This window comes from Phoca vitulina, unplaced genomic scaffold (genome assembly GCF_004348235.1).
Source record: "Phoca vitulina isolate PV1807 unplaced genomic scaffold, GSC_HSeal_1.0 scaffold2, whole genome shotgun sequence".
NCBI classification, from domain to species: domain Eukaryota; kingdom Metazoa; phylum Chordata; class Mammalia; order Carnivora; family Phocidae; genus Phoca; species Phoca vitulina.
This window is the reverse complement of record NW_022589705.1, coordinates 71,342,688-71,357,246: the sequence shown is the minus strand read 5'-3', so window position 1 is coordinate 71,357,246 and position 14,559 is coordinate 71,342,688. Positions and strand designations below refer to the sequence as shown.

The window sequence follows — 14,559 nt, the reverse complement described above, 5'->3', positions numbered from 1 at the left end:
CCCTCTTCCGGCTTCTCCCCCTCTGCCTGGCGGTGGCCAGGGCCCGTGACGTCACAGGAGGCGGGGCCAGAGCCGCTGCCGGGTGCTGGAGGCGCCATTGGAGCCGGCTAGGCTTGCGAGCTCCGCTGAGGAGCCGGAGGTTGGGCCGCAGTTACCTTCGTGTCCGCTCCTGGTCCCTGGCCCCTCGGCGGCATGGCGTGCGGGGCGACGTTGAAGCGGCCCATGGAGTTCGAGGCGGCGCTGCTGAGCCCTGGTTCCCCGAAGCGGCGGCGCTGCGCCCCTCTGCCCGGCCCCACTCCGGGCCTCAGGCCCCCGGACGCCGAGCCGCCGCCACTTCTCCAGACGCAGACCCCACCGCCGACTCTGCAGCAGCCCGCCCCGCCCGGCAGCGAGCGGCGCCTTCCAACACCGGGTAACCTATGCTGCGGGCCTGGCAGGAAGCCAGGCCCAGGCATTTTGGGGGGTGGGGGTGGGGCGGCTCTGGGCGCTAGGCTATTTCACCCACAGACCCCTTCTTTGCCCTGAGAAACGGGAACTGGGGTGCCGCTGGGCCTTGTCGCTTCCGGGGATGGGAGATATCCGGGAGGGATGGTGGGGCCCCAGTGTCCGTTTTCGGTTTTCCTGGAGCTGGAGAGACTGGAGGGGTGGGCAGCAAGAGGAAGATGAGAATATCCCTGGTCGCTCGGGGCCCTTCCCGTGCGCGAAGCCCCTCCTGCCTCCGCTGCCCGGGCCTGCACAGAGCCGCCCAGCAGATCCAGTGGGCCATGGAAAATGGGATTCTACTCACGAACCCGGCCTTGAAGGTGGGGGTTGGGGGCGGGTTCCTGGGAAGGGGCCTGAGTGCGTGCTGTTCACTGTACTGTAGCTTGGAGGGAGACCTGATTTCCAGAAGTCTTTAGGGACCAGAGGCCGTCGCAGAAGTCATAGAATCCGATTTCAACCTATTTCCAAGGGACTGGCCATGTTCTTTTATTGTATGGCTATTGTCTTGTACCATATATAGCTTGAAATTGGCAGGTCGTTAGCTAAAATTTATTTGAGAATCCTTAAACATACAGAGGTTCCGGAAGCAGGAGTTCATCTATCCATAACAGAGATTCTTTCAGTAACGATTACACACTGGTCAAGGAAAGGGGAGAGCTAGTGTGACTGTAAAGTTAGGACAACCCCCCCCCCCCCCCCCCGCCAACCATTGTGCAGGAATAGAGGGGAAAGTGCATCGCAATTAATATGTAGCAGTTTAAAAGGGCTCCTGGAAATGGGGGAGGGTCCTCAAAACTGGACTTCCGCGAGTTATTTCTTTGTGTTTTTCTATTCCTCAAGCGTAAGTGAAACCTTAGGACTGCCTTAAAATTCTTTTCCTCATCCCTTTTCAGTTACCAGTGCCTTTGGGCTTTATTTCCTCTTTCCTCTGCATATCCATAATGCAGATTTCAGGCCCTCATACTCTCTCGCACAGAGATTCCTGCAGTTGCCAGCCATGCTCTCCCACTCTTTCTCATGTTCACCTCTTCTTTATTCTGGCATTCAGAGGACTTATCAGCTATAACCATATGTCTTCCTTAGTCTTTTACACATTTTTTCCCCCAGACTATGCTTTTGCTGCTCTTTCTCCAGACCCACCTGGGTGTGCCTGTTATCCTTGCCTTCCATCGTGATATTTTCCCCTTGTATTTGCTAATCCAAATACAGTCATTTTTGCAAGTCTCCTATCCATTACCTGACTAACCCTGCCCCATAAGGAACTCTGTTCTACTTCAAATTCCCTGACCACTTAATGTTGCAGAGCCTTATGTACTGAATGAGATAATGTTTGCAAAACTTTTTTGTAAAGAGCCCTTCAAAAGCAGGGGACAGGGGCGCCTGGATGGCCCAGTCAGTTAAGCATCAGGGTCTTGATCCCAGGGTCCTGAGTTCAAGCCCCATGTTGAGCTCCATGCTGAGCATGGAGCCTATTTAGAAAAAAAAGAAAAGAAAAACGGGACAAAATGCCCACTTGAAGTGATATCTTTTCTTCTGTTCCTACAGATACCAAGGATAGTCATATAATCTTTCTGGATCTCTCTTCTGCAAAATAGAATTAATACTTGCCCTGTCTATCTTGATTGATTTTATGCATATGTTTTATTTCTTCCAACAATATCCTGTAGACTAATTTTGTTATAGTTCACATTACAGCAAATGTTTGATAAATAATTGTTGAATGTATTTGGAAGCCTCAGTATTGCAGAGTGCAGTAATGGGAGTCCCTATTTTAAATTTTAATTTTCGCATAGATCATGCAAACTACCTTCTTGGTCATTTATATTAAAATATTTTATTTAAAATATTCATTTGTAAAGATTGATCAGTTAAACTCCTTAATGCTTATTGGAATATGGTTCTGTCAAGAAAGAAACATAAAGTATGAATGATTATATGATGCTTTGGCTTAAGTGAAAGCAATGTCTTCTGGATTAAAAAGGAGGAATGGGGGAGGAAATGTTAGTTGCTTTACAAATAGAAAGAATAAAGCTGACTAATAGAAAAGTGAATTTAAAAATCAGTGATTTCTTATAACATCATAATTGTTACCTCAAAGGTTATGAAGTTCTCTCAGAAATGGTCAAGAAACTATGTTTTTACTTCACTTTATAAAAAAGATATGTGTCATAGCACTTTTTATGGAAAAGGCATATAAAATTAAGCCTTTTATTGCTTAAAAGAGCTAAGTTGATAACCAGGCATAGGAGGGTGTTGCTGACCTGAGGGAGATGTTTGTAAACATGGAGTGAGTCCAGGTGCAAAGCGATTAATTGATCATGACTTGTGGCTTGGTGAGTAACATCCAGATTGAGGTAGCATTTTAGCTAGGTCTTGAATGACGGTGAAGGAAGAAAGATAGCCACATTTCAAGCAAAGGAAAACTGCTTGAGCAAAGCCCTGAAAATGCACAAATTAAGGAAAGGATAATGTAATGTAACTATATATAATGGGCTATAATGGGAGATGGAACTGGAAACAATTTGGGGCCAAGTCTTGGAAGACATGGAATGCCATGTTGAAGAGTTTAAATTTTTTTTTAAGATTTTATTTCTTTATTTGAGAGAGCACAAGCTGAGGAGAGAGGAGAGGCAGAGGGAAAGGGAGAAGCAGACTCCCTGCTGAGCATGGAGCCCGATGCAGGGCTCAGTTCCAGGACCCTGGGATCATGGCCTAAGCAGAAGGCAGACACTTAACTGACTGAGCCACTGAGCCATCCAGGCGCTCCGAAGAGTTTGAATTTTGGAAGAAAAAAAAGTTTGAATTTTGGTCTGGAACAGCTAGGAACCATTGTAGAATTTGGAGGATAGGCTTAGTCTGATATAACCCAGAAGCACAATGTCAAATAATAATGGGATGCAAAGATTAAAGTTATCATCCACTGTTAAAAAGAAATTTGCATTTTTTTTTTTTTAAGTGGCCTTCTTGGAGAGAAAATCACATGTACTTCCTTATTTTTCTACTGTGCATGTCATGTTTAGATTCTTGGACTTGCTTGTCCTTTAACCAGCCTAAAAGTTGTATCTTTCCATTTGTTCACTTCACCATACAGGAGGCAGTTAGAGGTTTATCAAAGACCTTCTGTTCTCATGAGCATTGTCCTCATACTTGTCCTTTCTTGTTTCAAGTCATTGCAGTTCCTTGCATCCTTGTATTGAATCTGGCAGGTATATGCATAGTGAATAATACATTTTAAAGATGAAGCGAAGACTTCATAAATTCAGGGATCTTAAAATATGAACTTCATAGCATTTTTAAGGGAAAGCCTTGCTAATCCTACATTGTTTGTGTGTTTAGGCTGAGTGTTAGCAAATTTAGTTATGTGTGAGATACTGTGAGTTTGTGTTAGTTCCTAGGCTGTACTGTCACTTGTTTTCAAAACTTCATTGGGTAGGCAGTAAACATTTATATTGAAGAAGTACGCTAAAGATCCTGAAAGATTTTCCAAGGTCATAGTCACACAGCTAGGAAGAAGCAAAATGGCATTATTAACACTCAACCCCATTTAAAAAATACGATTATAGCAAAGTATACATTAGAATAATGTGAGAGGGGTGGTGATCTGTTCTGGGTTTTATTTTTGATAAGGAGGCTTTATTATCTGGAAAGTAGATACATATTCTACCACAAAAATGAAAAACTTGAAAACCACATCCTTTCAGACTGTGTTGTCTCTAGGAATGTACTTCAAAGTGAATTTGTGTGTCCTGGACTCCCTTCAATAGCGTTAGCAAATTTGGTTTATGATTACTTTGACTCAGAATAGTAATCTGAGTCCTATCAAGTATTGGCTCTCAGTAGGATCAGAAAGTTCTTTTCTAAGCCCTGATCATTGGTTCCAAGCAATAAATCTCAGGTGTCTCCATGGTCCGTGTCCAGGAGGTGACCATATTGTGGTTTCTGCTGTCCTCTACCACAAAGATCTTGGTCCCAAATGGGACAAGAGCTTCATTTTTAGAAGGCCTTGGGTGGTAAGAGAATCACCCCAGTACACTAGTTTGTAAAATTGTGCAGCTTAACACAGATCAAAAATAGCTCCTTATTAGGTGAAAGATGAGTTTTTTGTTTTGCTGTAAGTTGTACTAGTTAATCCTAAAGCAAACTGTGGTCTTCACTGTCACAGGAAAACAAGCAAAGGGAACTGTCTGGAGGGCTTATGCTAAAATAGCTGCTCTTCCATGCATTGTTGAAATAGCAATAAGAAGGAATACTTTGGGGGTTATATGAGGCGTGCTTTATTCAGAATAAACATTTTTCTTGCTAATATTAATAACATGAGGTAAGGGACAAGAAGTTTGAAGAAATGGCACAATAAAGTGAATGCTCAAATGTGTTTCTTTTTTTATTAGAACAAATTTTTCAGAACATAAAACAAGAATATAGTCGTTATCAGAGGTGGAGACATTTAGAAGTTGTTCTTAATCAGAGTGAAGCTTGTACTTCGGAAAGTCAGCCTCATTCCTCAGCACTCACAGCACCTAGTTCTCCAGGTAAGCAAACATTAGTGTGGACAGACCAACCATTTAAGAGTTTGTAAATGGTACACTGTGATGAACCTTGGGTGTTGTATGTAAGTGATGAATCACTAAATTCTACACCTGAAACTAATATTACACTGTATGTTAACTAACTGGAATTTAAATAAAAACTTGGAAACGGAAAAAAGAGTTTGTAAATGGTTCTTTTTTTTTTTTTTTTTTTTAAAGATTTTATTTATTTATTTAATTGACAGAGAGAGAGAGAGAGAGAGGGACAGCTAGAGAGGGAACACAGCAGGGGGAGTGGGAGAGGGAGAAGCAGGCTCTCCACCGAGCAGGGAGCCCGATGCGGGGCTCAATCCCAGGACCCTGGGATCATGACCTGAGCTGAAGGCAGTCGCTTAACCAACTGAGCCACCCAGGTGCCCCTAAATGGTTCTTAAAATGATGGTTTCCTAATCCAGAATTGATTTCATCTAAAGTAATAAAATTGGTAAAATGTATGCATTATATCACTACTTGTAAATACTTTTCAAACCATAGAGTCATGAAATTGGGAAAAAACCTTAGGTTGATGTGATTTGGCTTCCATCCACCCAGTGTAGAAGTACTCTCTGTAACTGCAGTGTCTAATATCTTAGCCATTAGATTAGCCACATGTGGCGTTTAAGTTAATTAAAATTTAATGAAATTTTAACATTTAGTTTCTTGGATGCAGTAGCCACATTGCAAGTGCTTAGTAGCCACATGTAGTTCTTGTATTAGCACAACCATGGGACATTTCCATCATTGCACACATTTGTGTGACAGCAGTGCTCTGTAACATTGACAGGTGGTCAGAGAGGATGTGCTCAAAAATAGAATCTCAGGGTTGGAGACAATCTTCATGGTCACATAGTTCAGCCACCAGTCTTGCCTGCCATATCCCTGCAAATAGTCAAGAGGCCGGTGTGTAAACATCTCCATTGGTGGTGAACTCTGTCCTTTAACCGTAAAGGAGTTTATTTTCTTACAAACTATTCTACTTTTTAGTAGTTCTGAGAGTTAAAAATTACCTTGATTAAAAATTGTCTCCTTACAGAACACAGATTGTGTTGGCCAGGAGCTAGGATAGAAGGGAATGGGGAGAAACAGCTTAATAGTAAGGGGTGTTACTTTGGAGTGATGGAAATACTTTGAAATTAGATAAATGTGGTTGTACAAAATTGTGGGTATACTAAATGACACTGAATTGTTCATCTTAAAATGATTCGTTTTATGTGAATTTCACCTCAAGTAATTTTTTTTTAAAGATTTTATTTATTGAGGGGCGCCTGGGTGCCTCAGTCGGTTAAGCATTTGCCTTCAGCTCAGGTCATGGTCCCAGGGTCCTGGGATCGAGCCCCACATCGGGCTCCCCGCTCAGCAGGGAGTCTGCTTCTCTCTCTCCCTCTGCCTGCCGCTCCCCCTGCTTGTGCTCTCTCTCTGACAGATAAATAAATAAAAATCTAAAAAAAAAAAAAAGTATTTATTGAGAGAGTGAGTGAGAGTATAAGCTGGCGGGGGTGGGGGGGGTGGAGGGAGAGGGAGAAGCAGACTCCCCACTGAGCAGGGAGCTGGATGTGGGGCCTGACCCCAAGACCATGACCCAAGCTGAAGGCAGATGCCCAACTGACTGAGCCACCCAGGCGCCCCTTACCTCAAATAATTTAAAAAATTTTTCTTATGACCCAAAGGTCTTGGCTCTAGAATAGCACCTTTTTAGTTGTTCTTGCGTGTTCATGAGTGATAGACCTTTCAGTGGTAATAGTTAGCAAGTCTCTCCTTAATATTCTTCTGAGATTTTAGTATTAGAATTTTGAAGTAATGGAATATGTTATGGGTGCAGAGAAATAATACAGTGATGACTGGGTAGAACTTTTGGTTAGGTTTCATTTGTAAAGAAGAAATTTTGGTTTAAGTTAAAAATGACTTCTTTCAGAGTGCTAAATGGTTTACAGATTAATTGGGCTGAAGAAATGGAATCTAGGCTGAGCTTTGAGGAACAACTCAGAACTGGGCTACCAAAGGAGCTGCTGCTTCGTTTCTCATGATCAGGAAGCCGAATTCCATATTTTCTGGCATTGCAGTGAATATTTTGGTTTCTAACTACTATCTTACGAACATTTCACTCTTTTCCTAGATTTGGAAGGGATCAAGGATGAGATATGTAGTGCCTAATTGTCTTCTTCATTCATAGTGACTTTGCTAACAGTTTGTTATATAGGGCAAGTTACTTGGTCTCCTAAGCATCAGACTTCTAACCATTTCTTATCAGAACCACTTGTGGAAGTTAAAAGATGGCCAGGCCCTAACCTAGAATTAAATCAGAGTGTGTATCATGTTCTGTGAATTCTACAGATAATTATGATGCACCTCAGTTAAACATAGGTCTAGATAATCACCAAGGATTTGAGTAGCTCTGTGAATCTACTTTCTCTAATCCAGACTAGGGGCTTTATATCAACTTACTTTTTGTTCTTGTTCTTTACCAAATGAGCATTGAGTATGGGCTCACATTGTTATGGCATCAGAACTGTTTTTCTGTATGCAGATCAGCTAGCACACCTGGATACACATTGTTCCTCCTACTTTTCAGTTTACCTTTGGGCTGACTGTAAAACTAATGGCAGAAGCACAGATTTTGTGAAATATTCCGTGTAGAGTTGTGAAGGATACTATTTTTCTGAACAGTTTTTGTATCCTAGGAGTGCTTACATAAAGTTATTAATTCTGAACCTTAGAACTATAATGTATTATTTAAACTGGATTTGTCTTGGGGTGCCTGGCTGGCTAATTAGGTAGAAACATGTGACTCTCAATCTCGGGGCTGTGAGTTTGAGCCCCACGTTGGGTGTAGAGATTACATAAAATCTTTAAAAAAACAGAACAACACTGGATTTGTCTTTTGGCCAGGTTCCTCCTGGATGAAGAAGGACCAGCCCACCTTTACCCTCCGACAAGTTGGAATAATATGTGAGCGTCTCTTAAAAGACTATGAAGATAAAATTCGGGAGGAGTATGAGCAAATCCTCAATACCAAACTAGCAGGTAGGCTGAGGCAGTGGCTGTGCCATTGTTAATAGGGTTCGGTAAATAATAAGGTTCAGTCAAATGGTAACTTAGAGCAGGACTTCATGTAAGAAAGTTTAATGAGTTGTGAATAGTAAGTTACTCTCTGGTGATTCTAAACATTATACATTTATACGTTATATGGGAATGACTTTTCATTTACATTTTTGAAACAAGATAAGCCAAGCTTTTCTTTTGACATTTTTCCATATGAATAAAGGCAGTGAGTAGTTTATTTGGGCTAACCTCCCAACTGGTGGTTGGGAGTGGAGTATAGTCGACACGATCAGACTTCCTGGTAGCAGTCACTTTGTGGATGTGGGAAATCTGGCATTCTGTAATTTGGATGTACGTTAGTTTGGAAAGCACAGCTCAGGTTTGAACAAAGGGAGTTGACAGTGATGTCAACAAGTAGAGCCTTTTATGAAAGGAAGAGATCTGAATCAGGAATAGAAAGTAGTACCCATTTAGTGAAAGGGGACAATGTTGGGATGAGAGAGGTTTTAGACAACAACTTCTTCCTGTAACAGTATTATTTCCTAATCTGGTGACCCACACCACATGGTTCCTCAGAATGTTAGAAAGTCTGCTTTAAATGAGAACTGTTGGTTTAACAACAGTTAAATGGGTTTCTTTATAGTCAAACTTCTTTGATCCTTTAATATACTAATAATGTGTATTAAGACAAGAAGCTCCAGTATATCATTTCCCCTCTCCTACCTCCATCCCCAAAATTGTTCAGTTGGCTCTAAGTCACTTCTCTGTTCATGGATGTTGGACTACCTTCTTTTTTACCAAGTTTCTCTTTAGAAGGTAGTTCTGTGGGACTGTTTACAGTTAGGTAGTAGGAAATTTTCTCCGCTTTCTACCCATCCCACTTCTTTCATTCAACGTGTCTGTTGAGATTTATAGCAAGGATAGAATGCAGAAAAGAGATTCAAGCTTCATGTCTTACAGAGTTCCTAAAATTTGATTTGTAGTACTGAGCCAGTCTGTCTGTCTTGAGAAGCCTTTAGTAGGGGATGGAGTTACAGCAGGGGCAAGATTAGGAAAATGTGATATTATAGATGATCAGTGACCAAATCTAGGAGCCAGGGATTTGGCTCTGGGATCTAAAAGTAAGTAACAGATCCCAGAGCGGCTATTAAAAGGAGGGTCTGAGAGTGGATAATTTAAACTGGGAAGCTAGATGTGATCCTGACACTTGATTCTTGAAAAACTTGAGGGAGAGTTCTGGGGATAGTATATACTGTCTTTTCCCCTTACAGAACAATATGAATCTTTTGTGAAATTCACACATGATCAGATTATGCGACGATATGGGACAAGGCCAACAAGCTGTAAGTATTGTCAAGTTTTTCTTTGAATTTTCCAACTTCCAGGAGCAAGATGTTGACACTGAATACCTTGTCTCCTGAGAGCAAAAGTGAAGTAAAATAATAGCTAACATTAAAAAAAAAAAGCATGTCCAGCATTGTGCTAAGCCCATTAAATCCTCATGAAGTTATTTAATCTACAGTAACCCTATGAGGGAGGAACTGTTGTTAAGCCCCATTTTACAGGTAAGGATGGCACTTAAAGAGGTTAAATAATTTGTCCAAGCTCATAAAGATAGTAGTTCATCCAGGACTGAAACCTAGGTAGTCTGACTGCAGTACCAATTTGTTTGTTACCTGGCTTTTCCTCCAGAAAGGTAGGTTCAATTAGTAATTTATGAAAGTTAATTCCTTAAGCTAGCTTATCAAGTGTGTGGTCACAATTTCTTAATTCTGGACATCTTGGAACTACTAGTTACTCAAAACATAAAGTAATAATAAATAGCTGTATATCTAAACTGAAGCTGAGTCAGGTGTCTTAAATTCTGGGAAAACTTAGGACATTTTAAGTGTTGACTTACATTCTCCATGTTGTTTATCACATTTCCCATTGGTTAATATTTTTAAAAAGCACGACACTATATTTTTATTATTCTTAAACTCTTTTTTTCCCCCCCTAATTTATAGATGTGTCCTGAAGCTTTCTTGCATATCTGGGTACCAGGTTTGACCTCAAGAGATGGCTGCTGTACACTTTTTGCAACTGGTTTGATATCACATTTCAGCTCCAACTTTGCATCCTGAGAACACTTAAACGTTTCTGCAGGTCCATTTTATACAACTTGAAAGACCTTAAAACTTTCTGGTTGCCACAAGCATATCTTTCTTTTCTGCTCATCCAATAAACAGCTGTGCCCTACTGTGATAGATTTTCCAAACAAAAATACCTGGAGCAGCAGTTTAGCAAAATATGCCCTCAGTGGCTCTCAACAAATGGAGTTTCCCCAAGCACAGTTCTGTAAGAAGTGTGTGTGAGAGTGCGTGTATATGTGTGTGTGTGTGTGTGTGTGTGTGTGTATTTTAAGTTATTATTTGTATTGTGCAAATTTTTTTGATCTTGGGGATTCTGGCTGTGAATTTGATGCACGACAATTATGGTTAAAAACATTTGCTTGGTCTACAGAAGATCATTAATGTTTTGTGACCATATAAGTTGTAATGGTGGTTTGTTTTATGTTGTAGGTATTATTGTTAAATACAGGGACTGTTTCCAGGCACAGAATATGAATCATAAGTTAGGATGGACATTAGGTGTGATTATGATGACATAGCAAAGGTCTGTGGTCCTAGGTCTACAAATGCGTGGTGAGGGATTAGGACAAACTGGAGACGGGCCGTTTGACACATGGACTCTGCCTAGCCGTGTTGAAAAATACTTTGACTCCAAGCCTTAAAATACCCATGTGGAGTCTGTGCTCACCTCATTCACACAGAGAGCTCCCTGGACACTGAACCTCTAAAAAGAAAAAGTCTCCCTGGAGTGGGAGCGTCAGGGTTTGCTTGGGAGCACAACACAGGTGAGCGTGGGGCTGGGCCAGCCCCTGGTGGCACTGCTACTTTGGAGGAGCCACTTTGCCTTTGTATCGGTTATTAAAAACAGAATTTGGATCCTTGTGGTCAGGCTCCCCCAAATTCTTTTTAAGAAGTGACCATGTTCAACTGCTTGAGCTTTGTTTTGGCAACCCCCTGCCCAAAGTTGCTTACAGACTGTTCTTCACCTTGTTTCCAAGGCTGTGGAACAGAAAGTAGCCTCTGTTTTGAGGAGGTGGAAGTTAAGTATACATTTATTTTTTACTGTGACTTGTTCAGGACCACATTTTACAAAATGCCTTGTTTCCTTTATTATTGTTTCTGGAAAGGAAAGTTCTATTAAAATTGTTTTAGTTTGAATATAGAATAGTTTTATTAATTAGGGCTTATTTTGAAAAATTCTGAGTTTAATTCAAGTGTATGCCGGTACCTTCCAAAGTAAGGTAATATTCAGAGACAGGTGTTCTGATCAGATGGCTTAGAGAAATTCTGGAATATTCATATTCGAAGATTCCTTATTAATGAATGTCTTTGACTTAAATCTAACCAAAAACTGCAACATTATTCTTTGTACATTTTCATTATATAGTGTTAACAAGCTTAGTTGCAAACAAATAAAATACTTAAGCTATTTGTTTACCTTGCCTTCTTAATACTGTGATAATGTTTATTAATTCAAATAATTTATGTGAGGCTGCTATAACGATTTCCCCAGTAAAACATTACATTTAAGATTTATAGACTTTTTTAAAAAGCCCATCAGTGATCTTTAAATAATTAAAGAATTATTTTACTTAATATTTGAAGGGCAGTTTGTTTCATCTCTTCCTTTTCCAGGGTAGTCACTTGTTCCTGGAAGAGGAGCTAACCGTGGCTGTCATGGGAGTGGCCTTACAGTGGGATAGTCACACCAAAACAAAGGAAGGGCAGCTGAGGGGGCCATCAGAAGTCCTGAAGGATGGATCAGGAATGGGGACGCTGCTGCACTGATGTCTTGTTACAGAATCAGTGTGATGTGGGGCAAATGTCAGCCCCGTTCCTACTATATGGTTTCTGGCTGGGAGGTAGAGTAGGTTTCTATAAAGGGAAATGATAGACACTCTCTTACTGCTCCCAGTGTTGTTAGGCTGTTACGATATGGTTGCCCTTTGGGGCCATAGGATAAGTAAGACCACATATACCACCATGGCTGGGTTTTGGAATCTCCTCAAAAGGGACTAGACATGTTTGTCTGGTGTTTTATCCGGAGAAGAGACAGTTCCTAGGACAGAAAATGGGGACCTATAATGTAGGCCTTAGACTAACAAAAGGAGTTTTTCCTTAGACTTGATTTCTAGAGCTTGAACTTAAGAGCATTCCCAGGTAGGGAAGTGTCTTTGTCCCATGGAGGTAGGTCAGAGCCCAGGGAGGAAGTCAACCTACAGAAACCTGTAAGGATAGGCCAGGACCTGTGGTCTCAGAACAGCCATATCTACCACCCTGGTTATAGTTTTTTGTTTTAATAATAGTTATCCTCTTTTGGTAAAATCTTAAGCTTAAGGGGAATGAAAGGAGTAGGTATTCATGCTTAGATCAGAGGAGTACAGGGGAGATCAAAGTTCCTGAGGCAGATAATTGTTAAGAGCTCCCCAAGGAGAAGAACATCAGGGAATACAAGAATTTGGGCCAGCCTGTCACACATGGTGAATCTTCTCTGCCTGCCAGGGAGGATGGGTTGGCTGTGTAGTAAAGGAATGGCCTTTGGATGCATGTAGCCCTAGAGTTTAGTTTGCTGCGTGAGCCTTGCCAAGCTACTGAAATTTGTGAGCCATAGTTTTCTTGTCTGTAAAATGAGGGTTAATTGTATGTACATCACTGGGTTTTGTTTTCAAATGCGAGATTAAGTTAAATAGCCCATGTAAAGAAAGTAGCACAGCCTGAGACATAAAATACGCATTTGACACTGTTCTATAGCAGGTTTCTTTACAGTGGTCTTCATTAGATCTGAAGACCAAAACGTTCCTTTCTGCAGCAGCAATCCTCAACTTTCCAGTATGAATAGCCCTTTGTTAACATCAAAATCTCACGTTCTCTAATTAGAATTTGTACTTTAAGTGTTTGACTAAGAAAACAATAAAAGATAAATGACCAATGAATTCAGTAATGCCTTTCAGTGAATCTGTATTTTGTTACTATAGCAGGGGTCAGCAAACTAAGGCCTGGTTTTGTAAATAAAGTTATATAGAAACACTGCCACACCTATTTGTTTGCGTCTGTGGCTGCTTTCACAGTTGGCAACTCCAGAAACAGGTAGTATGGGCCACGGAGTTGAAAATACTCTGGCCCCTCACACAAAAGTTTGTGGGCCTTGGCACTGTAGCACTGATACACATTTGAAAAGCTCACAGACCAGGCAAACTCGGTGCATCATGGATTGGTGGACAAGAACCTTAATTTGTTTCTAGGGGAGTTACACCTCAGGTGTGTCATGATAAAAAAACATCCTGTGCTTACAAATGAAAACCGACTGTTGGGCGCCTGGGTGGCTCAGTTGGTTAAGCGACTGCCTTCGGCTCGGGTCATGATCCTGGAGTCCCGGGATCGGGTCCCACATCGGGCTCCCTGCTCGGCAGGGAGTCTGCTTCTCCCTCTGACCCTTTCATGCTCTCTCTGTCTCATTCTCTCTCAAATAAATAAATAAAATATTAAAAAAAAAAACAACAAATGAAAACCGACTGTCAAAGTGAATATCTTACAGAAAAAGCCAATGAAGTTTTCAGAGCAATGATTCTCAAGGATGGGACGGGGGCGCTTGGGTGGCTCAGTCGTTAGGTGTCTGCCTTCGGCTCAGGTCATGATCCCAGGGTCCTGGGATCGAGCCCCGCATCGGGCTCCCTGCTCTGTGGGAAGCCTGCTTCTCCCTCCCCCACTCACCCTGCTTGTGTTCCCTCTCTTGCTGTCTCTGTCAAATAAATAAAATCTTAAAAAAAAAAAAAAAGGATGGGGACAGGGAACATGCTATTGGGGGGTGGGTCATTAGAATGACTTATTTTTGACATATTTAATTTTGAAATTTTATATACAAAAGTGGGTGTAAGGATTTTATGTTTATCAGAAGATCGTTTGTTAAGTATTGTTCTTAAGGAACAGTGACTTGACTGCTTGCCTGGGTGGTTATTTCCTTAAAAATGGCTTCAGAGAGTCCTATAGTCCACAGCTACAGTTAAACTGGCCCTTGAATAATGCTGATACTTTCAGGAAGAAAGAAGCAAGTTTACCTAGGGAAAAATGTCCAGCTACTTAACCCCAAATGATACTTTCAAATAATTAGCACTTCATTGTGAAGATTACCTAAATTTGTTTAAAATTTAAGCAACTAAAGTCTTCACGGGTCTCTTGTTTTCACTGATTGTTGCTTATAGTGTCTTGTCTCATGTGCCAGGTTATCTGTGAGCCGGATACTATATTTGAACAATTGTAGGAATAAACAGGACAAGGATGAAGCATCTACCTCTAGAAGGATTTCTGGTTGCCTGTGCTGGGGATATTACTAAACCTTAATTCAGATTGAAGGCTGGAGGTTC

At 41.2% G+C, this 14,559-nt stretch overlaps 1 protein-coding gene across 1 annotated transcript; it reads left to right on the top strand.

Moving 5' to 3' along the window:
- The first annotated feature begins 70 nt into the window (after window positions 1-70).
- Window positions 71-10,939, top strand: AKIRIN1 (akirin 1). The gene is made up of 5 exons (XM_032432657.1): window positions 71-412; window positions 4,872-5,012; window positions 7,935-8,069; window positions 9,359-9,430; window positions 10,094-10,939. The coding sequence occupies exons 1-5, from the start codon at window positions 193-195 to the stop codon at window positions 10,102-10,104; spliced, it is 579 nt and encodes a 192-aa protein (XP_032288548.1). The 5' UTR covers window positions 71-192; the 3' UTR covers window positions 10,105-10,939.
- Window positions 10,940-14,559: the final 3,620 nt, after the last annotated feature.